Genomic DNA, 16,217 nt, shown 5'->3' on the forward strand with positions numbered 1-16,217 from the left:
TGCTTATTCCTTCCTGGTTTGCTGTCTGTGAGAATTCTTCAATGTGATTAGCTGCTTTGCCTGCTTGCTGGCATCACTTTTGCTGGGTGCCAGAGATCCCCTATCACTGGTGCCAAAATGAAATTAACATCAGGAAAGGTGAAATCCATTCAGAGTCTGTTACGTCTTTGTGGGCAGCTTTCTTCAAGGTCACCGATGAGCACCGTCACTTTGACGCTGACTGCAAAATCTGGGCCTATAGGTAGGCCTACTAATCAAACTTTAAAAACAAAACTTTATATTTAGCACGTGCAATATGAATTTCTGTTGTGTTAGAACAAAATTCTCGCAAGCCAAATGTTAAATTTTAACAGGTTAGCATAGAGTCATAACGGCACAGAAGGAGGCCATTCAGCCCATCGAGTCCCTCTCTGTCGAGAAATCCAATCAGTCCCATTCCTCTGCTCTTTCTCTGTAGCTCGACAAGTTTATTTCCCTCAAGTACTCATCTCATTTTGTTGCAATCCACTTTAACTGATCAGGCTTTCCAAAATACTTTACAAGGCTTCGCCCCTTTTTATCCCACTCAGTTGAGAGATACACACAAAGGCAGTGAACCTCAGAGAATCAGAGTTAAAATGTTGTAGGTTGTCCTCTGATTATCATTCCCTTCCAAGTGCAATTTTGCCAATGGAAGTGCTAAGTGTACACTATGGAGTTCTGTACAAAGCAATTTATTGCTGTTGATTTGAAAGAAAAGTGATTTAAATATATATCCAGAATTAAACACTATTAAAGAGTATACTTGAAAAAATATTTTAGATTGTTACTTTCAATGATAATTATTTGTTTTCTCTCAGTCTAGTTTGATTGACTTAAAGGAACATGCATCCTCATTGGCTTCAACAGGCTTAAAGAAAGATTCCAAATTAAAATCTCTAGAAATAGCCATAGAGCAAAAAAAAGAAGAATGTAGTAAGTTGGAAGCACAATTAAAGAAGGTAAGTGTTAAGTTGGGAAGAAAATAAGTTTTTCCTGATTAATATTTGTAGTGACTGGCGCTAATCTGGAATTTGTTCATGAATTAATCTTGGATCAGTGAAGGATTCCTGCTAAGATTTAAGCAAAAAAAATTAAGACCTAGACATTGAATCAGTCTGGGCTATATGTCTTAAAGATCTTGAATGTCCCTTCCCCAAAAATTATATCACACTAATTAAATATTTAGATTGCCCTTGCATTCAGTGTAGCAGTAACTGTCTACATATTCACTTGACTCTTGATAAAAGTAGAATATATTATGTACTTTTCTGTGTAAAGTACCTTTCACTCTGGGCTGCTTGTAACTTTCTCACTGCTTTGCTCAGGGGAGCTCTTCTTTGGGTTTCTCATGCTTCGTTTCCTGGTGGAAAGGGGACTTTTTCTGTGATTTGCAATATATAATTCAAGAGATTTGAGTTGTTTGCCCTTTGTGACTAATTATCCAAGATTGTTGCTTTGTGTTTTGTTTTTGAGTATATATTTTTTTCCAGACACAGCACTGAAACAGGCCCTTCGGCCCACCGAGTCTGTGCCGACCGTCAACCACCCATTTATACTAACCCTACACTAATCCCATATTCCTACCACATCCCCACCTGTCCCTATATTCCCCTACCACTTACCTATACTAGGGGCAATTTGTAATGGTCAATTTACCTATCAACCTGCAAGTCTTTTGGTGGTGGGAGGAAACCGGAGCACCCGGCGAAAACCCACGCAGACACAGGGAGAACTTGCAAACTCCACACAGGCAGTGCCCAGAATTGAACCCGGGTCGCTGGAGCTGTGAAGCTGCGGTGCTAACCACTGCGCCACTGTGCCGCATTTATTAAGCATGTCAAAACTTATTGGAAGTAGAAAAATAGTTTTGATAAGTTAATGTGAAGCAACTTTCCAGTTAATTTGATAATTATACTTTTGCAGGCAAAACTCCAATTCTCATGATCTCCACATGATGCATACTTAATTGTAAGAATTACCGATTAGACAGGAGATAGGATTTCTGAAGTTCGTCTAGAGATAGACCTGTAATCTTGCAGATTACTTTTTAGAAATATAAGTTTATGGGATACAATTACAAATTTTTTTGTAAACTGGACTAAACCTAATGAATGTAGTTTTATGCAAGGTTTCAATTATAATTTTGGAAAGTCTCCAATTAACTTTTAATAAGAGCAGGATTGCTACAGACATTGATAAATATTCAAAGTAATTAAACCTGAAAGAAATACTTGAAATTTCTTAGCTTTTTCCCTAATTGACGCATTATACTGTTTCTCTTGCAGTTTGTTTTAAAATAATGTATTTGTTTTTACTGTGGATGATACTATTGAGCTATTAAATCATCCAAAATGCACCTCAAGCTAGTTTTTTGATGTAGCTGTTAGAATTTCAGGTAGAGGCCACTCACAACTGGTTAGACTGGAGTCATGTTCCAGAAAGCAGCTGATAATGGGGTTTCTTTACAGTCATGGGTTCATATTATATGTGTTTTTTTCCCAACCCCTGATCTAACCAGATTCCTCAGTATGAGAATATTATTGTTCTTTTTATGGTACAGCACTTATACACGTAAAGCAGTGATATTGTGGTGCTGGGCTTAGTTTGGTCATTAGTTGATGACCAAAATGCCTTAAATTGCTAAAAAGGGAATGAAAGCTACGTCATAGCATATAGAAATGTCTTTTACATTTTAAAAAGTGCCTCCTCATGACCAGTCTCTTCAGAACAGTGGATGGTCTCGTCAAGAGTCCTGACACTCAGTATAGGGAGGATATTGTCTTAGCAAAGAGGAATAAAGAAAACCTGGAGGAGAAGAGCATTAAAAACTTAATTTTGTTTAATTCTGATCTCCAAAATGTTTAGCCCAATCTTAGTATTTAAAAAAGCTACTTTTCCCTGTTGAAAGAAGGCATTTTTCCTGTGTAATGTGATTCTGTGGATTTATAAGAGTTAAATTGGATCTTTGGCATGTTGGAGGTGAGATTCTTTTTTGACGAAAAATGGCAAAATGCATTTTTTGCCACTGTAATTAGCAAAAGTTGCATTCTCAGAAATCACACATTCTAAAATTGCACATTCCTGCAACTTTTTTTTTACAGCAGGACGCGGATTGCACAGAGCACCCTGCATTCTCATTGTTCATTAAAAGAGGAACTTTCAAGCCATACAATCTTATTTAAAGTAAACATTGCAAAGATCCACAATACTTCACAATTTCTTGCTTGCTGGAATCTAAACTGATTGTTATCAAAACAGGCAAAGTACAAAAAAAGTTTGTAATGCAACCACTGAAACATGTGAATTTTCAATGCTCCTTCCAAATGAAGACAAATAAATGCAAGCAAACTATTTTCAATCTCCTCAAAAATAAACTTTGGAAAGCTGAATACCATTTACCTATAGTATATGAATCACTGCTGTTGATTTTCAGTGAAGTGATAGTTATCTTAGAAATGTAAAATAATGTGATGATAAGCATTCCATTGGGCCTGTGATTTTTGCTGGCTCCCTTTGTGATGTAACTTAGTTTATTTTGGCTGAAAGTCGTGTAGACAGAATCCAAATGTCTGCTGTTTGATGTTTTAATATTGTTGGTTTTCTGCTCAGTAATAAGCATATTTAAAGAAAATCCCTATTCAAGTGGCCAGTTGATTTTATATAATGTAGATGGTAATTAAAAACGGTTGAACTTATCCAATAAGAAAAGTCCACATTAAGAATGTTAAAAAAAAATACATGAATACAATAAAATACACAAATACATTAACCTGGATGAGAAACTTCTTTAAATAACTTGGTGGTTACTTTCTTAGTGCAGAAAACATTAGGTTTCAGAAAGTCCTTTTTCACATCTCAGGTGGGTTTTGTAGTAATTTGTTATTAAATGTCACTTTTTCTTTGAAAGAAATCATGTGGAGCATACAGGGCCTGCTTAATTTTTAAATACTTTTAATAGAGCTGTCACCACGTGGCATTCATTTTTCTCCATTGCCCACCAACACCCCCAGCCCACCTCAAGAAAAAAGGTGGAGAAAGTTAGAAAATGTCTGAGCAATTTAATCATTTGTTAGACTGTCATTTGAAATAGTTTTGCACCCTTTTGTTTAATTAAACAGAAATTTAAAGTTCTCCCTGCATGGCATTTCCAAAATTGTGTAGCATTGATTTCAAAAGTTCTGCATCTACCAACATTTTAAGAAAAATCGGGTTTTATTAATGCAACAAAGCTCAAATGTTTTCATTAATCATTTTCAATCTTACAACTTGCTAACATAATCTGGAAACTATAACATTTGTTTCAAAAACAGCAAGTATTACAAATAAATGATCAGTATGAGCATATAAATTTTGAAATCTTTGGAGGCTGAATCTAGTGCTTTTTGTGCTGTACACAATATATTTAAATTTATATCTCTTTTGTCAGCACAGTTAAAGCTATAAAACGTTGTATACTTCATATTTTAACATATCGGCCATAACCAGACATAGTTTATTGCTTAAAGTATTTGCATTCATTTGCTTTTTTTAATTTATGGAAGAAAAGTTTACTCAAAATCCAAATCTTAACACCCCATCTCTTGCAGCACACCTTTTGGGCTGCTGTTATGTCACAGACTTTCTTAATGCCGATCCTCTAAGTGTACGATGGTAGTACCAATACTGCAATGACCTTTGTGAAAATGCATCCTACAGCCGAATTCACAAATTTTTAAAATTTCTTTTGTGGTACAATGACATGTTTATCGGCTGAACACTTGTAAAATTTGTAGAAAACGCAACTCTGAATCAGTAAGTAATAGAACAGCAGTACATCATAAATCACAGTCCCATGCATGTGATTGAGGGTGCATGTTCTGAACTCCCATCCATTTCCCTATCCCCACAGTGGTGTGAATAGCAGTATAGCCATATAGTTTGTACTTGCACTGATATGGACAGATTAGTGCCTATAATAATGAGGGTGCAACTATTTAATATATTCCTCTAGGCTGAAAATAACACAGAAATGTATTTCAGAACAGTTTCAAATTATGTATTACAACTCATTTTGTGAAAACATTATAACCTATATTTGTACAATTCTGTTACATTTTCATGGTAATTGTATTTGTAACACAAATTTTAACAGAAGAATAACAGGAAATTGCTTTTAATTGTGCATTCAATCACAACTGTCATATTTTACCATAAAATCTGTGGTCCTGCTTGTTACAATCCTGGCATTTCCTTTTCCGGCCAAAAGTGCCACTAAATTTTCACTAAATTAATTTCATTGCAGCAGGAAATTGTGATGTCGTTTATGAAAAATCATAAGGTTTTTTTTTTCTTGTACAATTTGTTCTGAAACTCCTGACATGATATTATCCCATTGTTTTATAGAGTTGCCGTTCTCTTACAAGAGCTGTCTTTCGCCTTTCAGAGAGCTTTAAAATGTAGAATTAAGTATCAGAATTGAATGAATACATACTTATTCTAGATATAAACTAATATTTTAAAGGAAATAGTGTGTTGATGGCGAATTCCAAAGTTAATCGGGTGAAAGATGATTGACATCTGTTGTTTGTCCTGCCAAGATTACACTTCCTTTGAAATCTGTTAAATTGTGTTTGCATTAAAAAGAATAGACTTTAAATTTAATAACCTGATTTAATCAAGCTTATCTTCACAACCAACTTTGAAGCCTTCTGATTAATTATAGCCTTAATAAACTAACAGTGCTTTCAGTTATTCATCACTTGAGCAGAACACGTAAATGTATCATCAGTGGTGGGAAGCCTTCTTTATTTCATGGACTATTTAACCTGGGGAGGAGAAAAAAGGAAAGTAACACTAACCTAAAAATTCTTACTCTAGCTATTCTTTTTATGAGCCAAAAACAACATTTATGTTTCCTTAGTGCCTCTCACTTTCACTGTGGAATGTTTGGAAACTTAAATTTCTACTTTTAAGAGACATTTTCTGTGTAAGTTCATTGGATTTGTTGAGCTAATGCTGTTTTCCTGAATCTTTCCTTCTTCCTGTCTGTGCTTCATTCCTTCCCAACTTTGCAATGTAGCAAGCTGAGCAGTTGTTCAATCAGATGTACATACCAGTAAGTGGTTCTAAAATGCCCTGTGTAACATATGAAAGCATGAGGACCCATTGACCTAATATTGTGCTTATACCTAAGTGCAGCTCTGCAAACATTTCAAACAGTTGCAATTTTCAGTCATGCTGGAATAAGTAAGCTATGTAGACTTCAAGGTCTTGGTTGCTTATGCTTAAATGGTAACTAATTAGAAACTGGCATAGTGAAACCATGGTATTGTTTCTTGTGATTCTACCTTTAAGTCTACAGAGTCTTGGCAGACTGACAGTTTATGCACAGATCAAATTTAGTTATATTTTGGCATGCCCTAATATTTTCAACTTGTTAGGATGTGATAATTGACAAATTGGTAACACTAGCAAGTTTTATAGTAAAGGTTTACATTCAAATTCTTGTTCATGAAATCCTTGATTGTCATGAAGAACCATAATGGGGAACACAGACACCTTTTGTTCTGTGCCTAGACTGTTGTCAGATATAGGAATTCATTGCAGAATTGGAAGCACTTGGAGGGTTAACTTCTTTATAATCAGATTAATCAAGCCTGCATGTTTCAGTTACTTTGTTTTAAGTCACTTAAATTACTGTTTTTCTGCACTTTTTTCACTAAATTATTCAGAACCCTAATATTTTAAGTGGCTAATTTTGTTCATCAGCTTTAAAGATTTGTATTTACTTTTCTTGCTGTTTTTGTGAACTTCATGTGCAAATTTGTGAATGCTACACAAATACCACTATTTTTAGGTTCTTGTAAATTCAAATTTTGATTCTTGCACGTTTGGTCATGTGCCTTCTCATTAAAAATACAACAACTTTTGAGATTAAACTATAATTGAAGAATTAGCTGAAGTCAATTAATTCTTAAACTGAATCCATGGACTGCTGGCATCTGAATGAACTATTATGTTAACTATGCTCTCTTGAGACTCAGATCATGGAATTAATACTGTTAACAGGAACTCCGTTTCATTGTGTTCATTACCTTTTGGAAAGCTGGTCAATCTGCTTTTCTTCATCCTGCCATTCTAATATAAATAAATGACAATAAATGAAGAACACTTCAATGTTGAACCCAGACATTAAGATGTTTTATTGCTGACATGTCTACAGTGACACAAAAACGACTTTGCATTGTCTTTTCTGGATTTATTTCAGTAGTAATCAAATAGGTAATGAATGATGAATTTGTTCTCATTTCTTTCTTAATCAGTTGCCACATACCTAATAAATAAGAGGTAATAAACCACTGGTTTTAATGGCATATGTTTAGATAGCTCTGAATGATATGCAACAAAATGTTGCTTAGTTTGGCAGTACAATTTACAACAGAATCAAGTTTACTGAAAAAATATGCATATAATTAGTAACAGTGCTCCTAAATTATCCTCATGTTTCGAAATATGTTGAACAAAGCCCAGCAGTTTCTATTCAACACATAAAAATATTTATTGGATGATGCACTTATTCTTTTGGTCAGTTTAGCATCTAATACAATTTAATGGTATAAAACATCACCCCAAAGAAATTTAGCATCCTCAGAAAAATAATGCTGTACTTTTTTCATCCTATAAGTTGCGATTTGTTTTAGTTGTAATTTTCCATTCTCGTCCTTGTTTGGCTTGTTCTGTCTTATGCGCTTGGTTTTATTTTCAAGATACCAATTAGGAATTATGAGGAACATAGGGTAGGCCAAACATTGCATTGCTTTTTTCATTTTTATTATTTTGTGTGTGCTTGTTTGAAGTCTAAAGTACTGAAAAAACTTTGGCTGCAAATTTTCCTGCACTATCATTCATAGTATTCCAGCTTCCATCCAAGATAATATCGTTGAATTATTTTATTGGTAACACTGTGCTCTACTTTACTTTAAAGCATGTGTGTTAGGTTTGTTATGAAATTCATGGAGTTCGTGTGTGTGTGTGTGTGTGTTCAATAAATTATGAAGTGCTGTGCTATACTTTCACATTTCAGAAATTAAAGATTTTTTACACCTTCATTTTTCTTTACTTTCCATATAAAAGGCTCATGATGCTGAAGAGGATGCTCGTTTGAACCCAGAGTTGGGTGAGAAAATGAGACAACTTGAGAAGGATGTGGCATACTACAAAGAAGAGTCTGGTAAATCCCAGGCTGAAGTTGACAGACTCTTAGAGATCTTGAAGGAAGTAGAAACTGAGAAAAATGACAGAGATAAGAAAATAGCAGAGCTTGAGAGGTAAGCGTCAACTTTTTAATTAACATAATGAGAATTAAGTAAACCTGAAACCAAAGCAAGTAGTTTTACTGTAGGAAGTTGATATTCTATTAGTAATTGGAGAGGGTACAAAGAACCTTTATGAAAATTTGTCATAGTTGCTTTGAGCTATCTCCAAAGCCTGGTTATTGTAATGCCATTCTCAATTTGTACAAGAAGGTAAATAAAGCATAAAACCTTTCAAGTGTCATTTAAATCTACTCTCTCTTTCCCTTCTCTGAAATATATTTGTTTTCTTGCATTATTATTGGTCCCCCTTACATGCCATGCTGCTGTCCTCGCGAACAAGATGGACTGGAGATCTGTTCACCAGCCTCTGACGAGACTGCTCTTGTGCCCACCATAAACAAGTGCCTGCTGTTTCTCCACATGAACCAACAGTTGGCTTCTTGAACCAACATTTTCCTCCATTCTTCTGGCACAGCAAGGAGTGCTGACAATATATAGGAAATCACTACAATGAACCATGCCATGTCACTTTGCACAAAATATATTTTATTTTTTATTTTATGTTGTGTAAAATTATTGAGTCTTTCTTTTTGAAGCAGTTTGGAGTAATTTTGAGTGGTTTTCAGGGAAACACTTTCTACCTATTTAGTAACAACTTGCATGTAGGTACTACCCTTAACACAGGAAAACAACTCAAGGCACTTCACAGGAGCCTAATCATACAAAACTTGACACCAAGACAAGAAGGAGTGAATAGATTAAAAGCTTGGTCAAAGAATTAGGTTTTAAAGAGCATCATAAAAGAGGAGAGAGAAACACAAAGGTTTAGGGAAGAGATTCTGGACCTTGGGGACGCCCAGCCGCCAGTGGTGGGGGAAAGGAAATGGGGAAAAGTGAGTAAGAGGCCAGAGTTGGAGGAACGCAGAGTTCTCAGGTGGTTGGAGGAGCTATAGAGGGATTTGAACACAAATATAATTTTAAAATCGAGGAGTTGGTGGACCAGGAACCAATGTAGGTCAACAAGCATGGGAGGGGGAGGCTATGGGTGATGGATGGATGGATTGGTGCGAGGTAGGGTACAGCCAGCAGAATTTTGTATGAGCCTAGGTTTATGGAGGGTGGAAGATGGGAGGGTATCCAGGAAAGCATTGGAATAGTCAAGTCTGGAGGTAATAAAAAATCTGGTTCAGCCAGAAACAATGGTCATGGAGGGGAATGGAATCAGTAGCTGGGGAACTGAGTTTGTTGTTGAGGCTGACAACTGTGACTTCATGCATCTAGACCCTAAGCTCTGAAATTCTACCCCCATCACCACCCAAATCACTCTGCATCACCACCTCTCTTTTAAGATCCTCTTTAAAATCAAGCTCTTTTGACTAAGCTTTTGGCCACCTATCCTAATGTTTCCTTTGGCTTGATGTAAATTTTGTCTCCGTACACATGTGTGAAGTGCTTTGGGAAGTTTTACTATGTTAAACGTACAATATAAATGCAAGTTGTTATTCAGTCTTCCCAATGTTTAATTGGAGGAAATATTGGCATATCCAAGGCTGGATGTAAGACTAACAGTTTTATAATGTAAAGGCAGTGGAGAGGTACTGGTGAGGTATCATGAGTGTACATGTGGAAACTGATGCTGTGCCTTCGGATGATGTCGCCAAAGGGCAGCATGTAGCTGAGAAATAGGAGGGGGCCAAGAATAGTTCATTGGTGTTCTCCAGAGGTAATATGCAGGGGTGGAAAGAGGAGCCATTGCAGGAGAATATCTGAAATAGTATTCTATTAGTAATGATTTTACTAAAATACTTAGTGCAGTGAACTAACATTTATATGTATTTGGATAGTAATACATTTTGTCTGTGGAACATGAGTATTCAGAAAAATGCTATAATTGTAATCTCAGAAGAAACATTACCTCCATTTAAAGCTCCAAGCTGAATCTCAGCATTTCCTTTATATATTTTGAACCTTACAGACAGAATATGGGATGCTGCCGCGAAAATCAAATGTTACAAAACACACAATTCTGTTGAAATATGTTGTAAATTTATAGTTCCCAGTTGGTCAGTTCACTCACAGTGTCACTGGTAACTTCAGTACAAAGGTGATTAATATTCATAATGCTTATGAATTTTAAGGTGCTTTTGAGAGAAGAACTAAAGCAGCATTAATTATCTTGGATTTGTTGCTGAATGAAATATTTGGTATGGAGAATTGAAGGTTCTAATTGTTTGAGCGGTTTAGCTGCAATTTTTTCTGTTCCATTCATACTTAGAGATGTAACAAATGTAAATATTGATTATGACAAAGTTATGAAACTTGTTAACAGAACTCAGTTCTAACTAAATGCACGTAGCATTTGTAACAAGATAGATGAGCTGATGGCACAGATAGAAATAAATGAATATGATTTGATAGCTATCACTGAGACGTGGTTGCAGGATGACCAGCACTGGAATCTTAATGTTCAAGGAATGTTCAAACGTTCTGGGAGAATAGGCAGAAAGGAAAAGGAGGTGAGGTAGCTTTGTTATTAAAGGAAGGGATCAGTGCAGTTGTGAGTAATGACATAGGTGTAATAGATTGTGATGTTGAATCAGTTTGGGTGGAAATAAGGAATAGCGAGGGAAAGAAATCACGGGTGGGAGTGGTCTACAGGCCCCCGAAGAGTAGCCTCTCTGTAGGACAAGATATTAATCAGGAAATAATGGAGGCATGTAAGAAGGGCACTAGAATTATTATGGGTGATTTTAATCTGCATATAGACGGACAAGTCAAATTGGCAAGGGTAGCATGGAAGACAAATTTGTAGAGTGCCTCAGGGATTGTTACTTAGAACAATATGTTGCAGAACCTACCAGAGAACAGGCTATTTTAGATTTGGTATTGTGTAATGAGGTAGGATTAATAAGAGATCTCGTAGTTAAGGGTCCTTTAGGAGGAAGCAATCATAACATGGTAGAATTTCAAATTCAGATTGAGAGTGAGCAACTCCAGTCTCAAACCAGTGCCTTCAACATAAACAAGGGCAATTACAGAGGTATGAAGAAAGAGTTATCTAAAGTGGTCTGGGAAGATAGACTACAGGGGAAGTCAGTAGATGAGCAGTGGCAGACTTTTAAGCAGATATTTCATAACACTCAGCAAACATTTATTCCAGTCAGAAGGAAGGACTCGAAGAGAGCAATGACCCACCTGTGGATAACAAAGGAAGTTAAGGAGAGTATCAAATCAAAAACAAAGGCATACAATGTGGTGAAAACGAGTGGTAGGACAGAGGATTGGGAATTTTTTAGAAACCAGTATCGGATGACAATAAAAACTAATGAAGAGGGAGAAAATTGATTGAGAGTAAATTGGTAAGAAATATAAAAACAAACAGTAAGAGTTTCTATGGATACATTAAAAGGAAGAGAGTAGCTAAAGAAAGTGTGGAACCTTTAGAGGATGAGACTGGGGAATTAATAACAGGGAACAGGGAAATGGCAGATAATTTAAACCAATATTTTGCTTCAGTCTTCACGGTGGAGGACACTATAACCATCCCAACAATAATAGGTGAGCAAGGTGTAAATGGGAGGGAGGAACTTATAACAATCTCTATCACGAGGGAAAAGGTGCTGGACAAACTGATGGGACTAAAGGCAGACAAGTCGCCAGGACCTGATGGCCTGCATCCAAGGGTTTTAAAAGAAGTGACTGCAGAGATAGTGGAGGCATTGGTCATAATATACCAAAACTCGCTGGATTCCAGTAGGGTACCAGCGGATTGGAAAACCGCTAATGTGACACCCCTATTCAAGAAAGGAGGGAGACAGAAAGTAGGAAACTACAGACCAGTTAGCTTAACATCAGTCATTGGGAAAATGCTAGAGTCAATTATTAAGGAAGAAATAGCAGGACATTTAGAAAAACATAATGCAATCAAACAGAGTCAACATGGTTTTATGAAAGGGAAATCATGTTTGACAAATTTGTTCGAGTTCTTTGAGGATATAACAAGCAGAGTGGATAAAGGGGAACCAGTAGATGTAGTGTATTTGGATTTTCAGAAGGTGTTCGATAAGGTGCCACATAAAAGATTATTGTACAAAATAAGAGCTCATGGTATTGGGGGTAATGTGTTGGCATGGATTGAGGATTGGATAACACACAGAAGGCAGAGAGTCGGGATCAACGGGTCTTTTTCAGGTTGGAAAGCCGTAACTAGTGGGGTGCCACAAGGATCGGTCCTGGGGCCTCAACTATTTATTATCTATATTAGTGACTTAGAAGAAGAGACAGAGTGTAGTGTATCCAGATTTGCTGACGATACAAAAATAGGTGGGAAGACGTGTTGTGACGAGGACACAAAGAATCTGCAAAGGGATATAGATAGGTTAAGTGAGTGGGCAAAAACTTGGCAGATGGTGTTCAATGTGGGAAAGTGTGAGGTCATCCACTTTGATAGGAAGAATAAAAAGGGTGATTATTATTTAAATGGAGAAAGACCTACAAAATACTGCAGTACAAAGAGATCTGGGTGTTCTTGTGCATGAAACACAAAAGGTTAGCATGCTGGTGCAGCAAGTAATTAGGAAGGCAAATGGAATTTTGGCCTTTATTGCTAGTGGGTTAGAGGTTAGAAATAGGGAAGTCTTGTTACAACTGTACAGGGTGTCGGTGAGGCCACACCTGGAGTACTGTGTATAGTTTTGGTCCCCGTATGTAAAGAAGGATATACTAGCTTTGGAGATCATTCAGAAAAGGTTCACTAGGCTGATTCCTGGGATGAAGGAGTTGTCTTATCAAGAACGGCTAAACAGGTTAGGCCTTTATTCATTGGAGTTTAGAAGAATGAGAGGTGATCTTATAGAAACATAAGATTTTAAGGGGGCTTGACAGGGTAGATGTTGAGAAGATGTTTCCACTAGTGGGGGAATCTTGAACTAGCGGACAGAGTTATAGAATAAGGGGGCACACATTCAAAACTGAGATGCAAAGGAATTTCTTCTCTCAGAGGGTGGTGAATCTCTAGAATTCTCTGCCTCAGAGAGTTGTGGAGGCTAGCTCACTAAAAGTATTTAAGGAGGAGGTAGATAAATTTTTGAAATCTCGAGGAGTCGAGGGTTAGGCGGAGCAGGCCCGAATGAGGAGTTGAGGCCTGCGATAGATCAGCCATGATCTTATTGAATGGCAGGGCAGGCTTGAGGGGCTGAATGACCGACTCCTGCTCCTATTTCTTAAATACTGTTCCCAGAGGGTATTTGGTGATAATCGGTTAGTCACAAAGACTTGCCTTGACTCTGATTATTTCTCAATTGTAATTTGATATTTTTTTATTCATTCATTGGATGTGGACGTCACTGACATGGCCAGCATTTATTGCCCAACCTAATTGCCCTTGAGAAGGTGGTAGTGAACTCTGTGTGGTAAAGTACTCCTACAGTGTTGTTAGGGAGGGAATTCAAGGACTCTGACCCAACAATGATGAAGGAACGGCAATATATTTCCTGTTCAGGATGGTGTGTGACTTGGAGGAGAACTTGCAGGTGATGGTGGTTCCATGCGCCTGTTGCCCTTGTTTTGCTAGGTGGTAGAGATCACGGGTTTGGAAGGTGTTGTCAAAACTATCTTGGCAAGTTGAAGTGGATATTGTAGATGGTGCCCACTGCAAACCATGATGTGCCGGCATTGGAGGGAGTTAATATTTAAGGTGGAGGATGGGTTGTGAATCAAGTTTGCTGCTTTGTCCTTGGTGGTATCAAGCTTCTTGACTGTTGTTGGAGCTGCACTCATCCAGGTAGATGGAGAGTATTCCATCATACTCTTGACTTGTGCCTTTATAGATGATGGAAAAGGCTTTGGGGAGTTAGGTGGTGAGCCAGTCACTTCTGACCCCCTGTTCAAGCAACAATATTTATATGGATGGTCCAGTTTAATTTATGGTCAATGGTGACCCCCAGGATGTTGATGGAAGGGGAATCGATGATGGTAATGCCATTGAATGTTAATGGGAGATGGTTAGACACATTCTTGATGTAGAAATTCATTGCCTGCCACTTGTGTGGTACAAATGTTACTTGTCACTTATCAGCCTGAATGTTGTCCAGGTCTTAATTGCCTGGTATGGAGGGAAGGTCTTACGAGGAAAGGCTGAGGGACTTGAGGTTGTTTTCGTTGGAGAGAAGGAGGAGGAGAGGTGACTTAATAGAGACATATAAGATAATCAGAGGGTTAGATAGGGTGGATAGTGAGAGTCTTTTTCCTCGGATGGTGATGGCAAACATGAGGGGACATAGCTTTAAGTTGAGGGGTGATAGATATAGGACAGATGTCAGAGGTAGTTTCTTTACTCAGAGAGTAGTAGGGGCGTGGAACGTCCTGCCTACAGCAGTAGTAGACTCGCCAACTTTAAGGGCATTTAAGTGGTCATTGGATAGACATATGGATGAAAATGGAATAGTGTAGGTCAGATGGTTTCACAGGTCGGCGCAACATTGAGGGCCGAAGGGCCTGTACTGCGCTGTAATGTTCTAATTTTATAATTCTAATTTAATGCATGTAGGCACGGGCTGTTTCATTATCTGAGGAGTTGTGAAGGGAACTGAGCAGTGTGCTATTATCAGCGAACATCCCACTTCTAATTTTCTGATGGAGGGAACGTCATTGATGAAGCAGCTGAAGATGGTTGGGTCTAGGACACTACTCTGAGGAACTCCTGCAGCAGTGTTCTGGGGCTGAAATTATTGGGCCCAACAACCACAACCATCTTTCCTTTGTGCTAGTATGACTCTAGCCAGTGGAGAGCTCACACCGTCCGATTCCCATTAACTTCAGATTTATTAGGGCTCCTTGAAGCCACAGTTGGTCAACTGTTGCCATGATATCAAGGGAATTCACTCTTGCCTCACCTCTGGAATTCAACACTTTTGTTCATGTTTGGATCAAGGCTGTGATGAGGTCTGGAGCCAAGTGAATTGCTTTATGACGGAAATGCTAATTGACTTGTACAGTTTACAGGAAAATGTTACCATCGAGTCAGCAGGCCAATTAGGAACTATCTATTCTTCATGTGAATTTCAACTTTTATTGTTTAAAAAAAAATCAAGCATATGTAATATTTATTCCTGCAAGATCCTGTCTTAGCTTTCTACAATTCATAGACTGTTAATTTATGGATAGCAAAACATTTTGTTGTACCCTCAAAAAGCTGTGTAATATTGAAACTTGTTCGCACTAAGTCATACAAAATGAGTCTGGTCTGAAAAAAATACTTGTTAAATGACCAACTAAGTGGGGAAAAAATAGTTGGTCTATAACCATTTACCCAGGAAAATTAAACAATACAATTTTTAAAAAAAAAGTTGAAACTGTTTTGCCATCAATATGTTGAGACAAATACGGAAATTTTCATGATTAATGTTAGGTATATTTGTAATGGAGCATCAAAGAAATTGAGTGTGAATGTTCTAAATACACTTGAGATGGTTAGTCAATGTGAAAAAGAACAGATTTGGAGGAGTGAGTGGATTAGATAATCATTTTGACTTGGTGAAAGAATGAAGACAAAGAATGTACTTAATGTCTTTGAGTACAGGACTGAGCTCTGAGTGCAACATTCAGTTCTCAGGTTTACTTTTACAACCAAAACAGAAATCAATTTACGAAATCATTCACCATCACCCATCGTCACAGGGTTTACATATAAAGGTACTTGCCAAACTGATAACATTTATGGGAACTAAAATTTGAAGCAGTAGATTCAGATAGTTTTATTTGAAACTGCATTTTGTCGGAGACACCAAAAATATATGGAGGTTTGTATGCATTGTTTTGCTACGATTCTAACTAAGGATTCTTTGCATGGAGATTCAAAGCACAGTGTTGCTGATGTATTTTGTATCTCCTATTGTATGATTT

The 16,217-nt window shown here is 37.2% G+C and overlaps 1 protein-coding gene across 5 annotated transcripts in view; it reads left to right on the plus strand.

Annotated features, from left to right (window-relative positions):
• LOC137380089 (ERC protein 2) overlaps positions 1-16,217 on the plus strand; it is a 966,513-nt gene that overhangs the window by 477,253 nt on the left and 473,043 nt on the right. For all 5 annotated transcript variants that reach the window (XM_068051709.1, XM_068051708.1, XM_068051713.1 and 2 more), the window contains 2 exons: positions 840-980; positions 8,134-8,327. In XM_068051709.1, coding sequence (XP_067907810.1) covers positions 840-980; positions 8,134-8,327 — 335 coding nt within the window. The remainder of the gene's footprint in view (positions 1-839; positions 981-8,133; positions 8,328-16,217) is intronic.

The sequence above is a fragment of the Heterodontus francisci genome, chromosome 19 (genome assembly GCF_036365525.1).
Source record: "Heterodontus francisci isolate sHetFra1 chromosome 19, sHetFra1.hap1, whole genome shotgun sequence".
Classification (NCBI taxonomy): Eukaryota; Metazoa; Chordata; class Chondrichthyes; order Heterodontiformes; family Heterodontidae; genus Heterodontus; species Heterodontus francisci.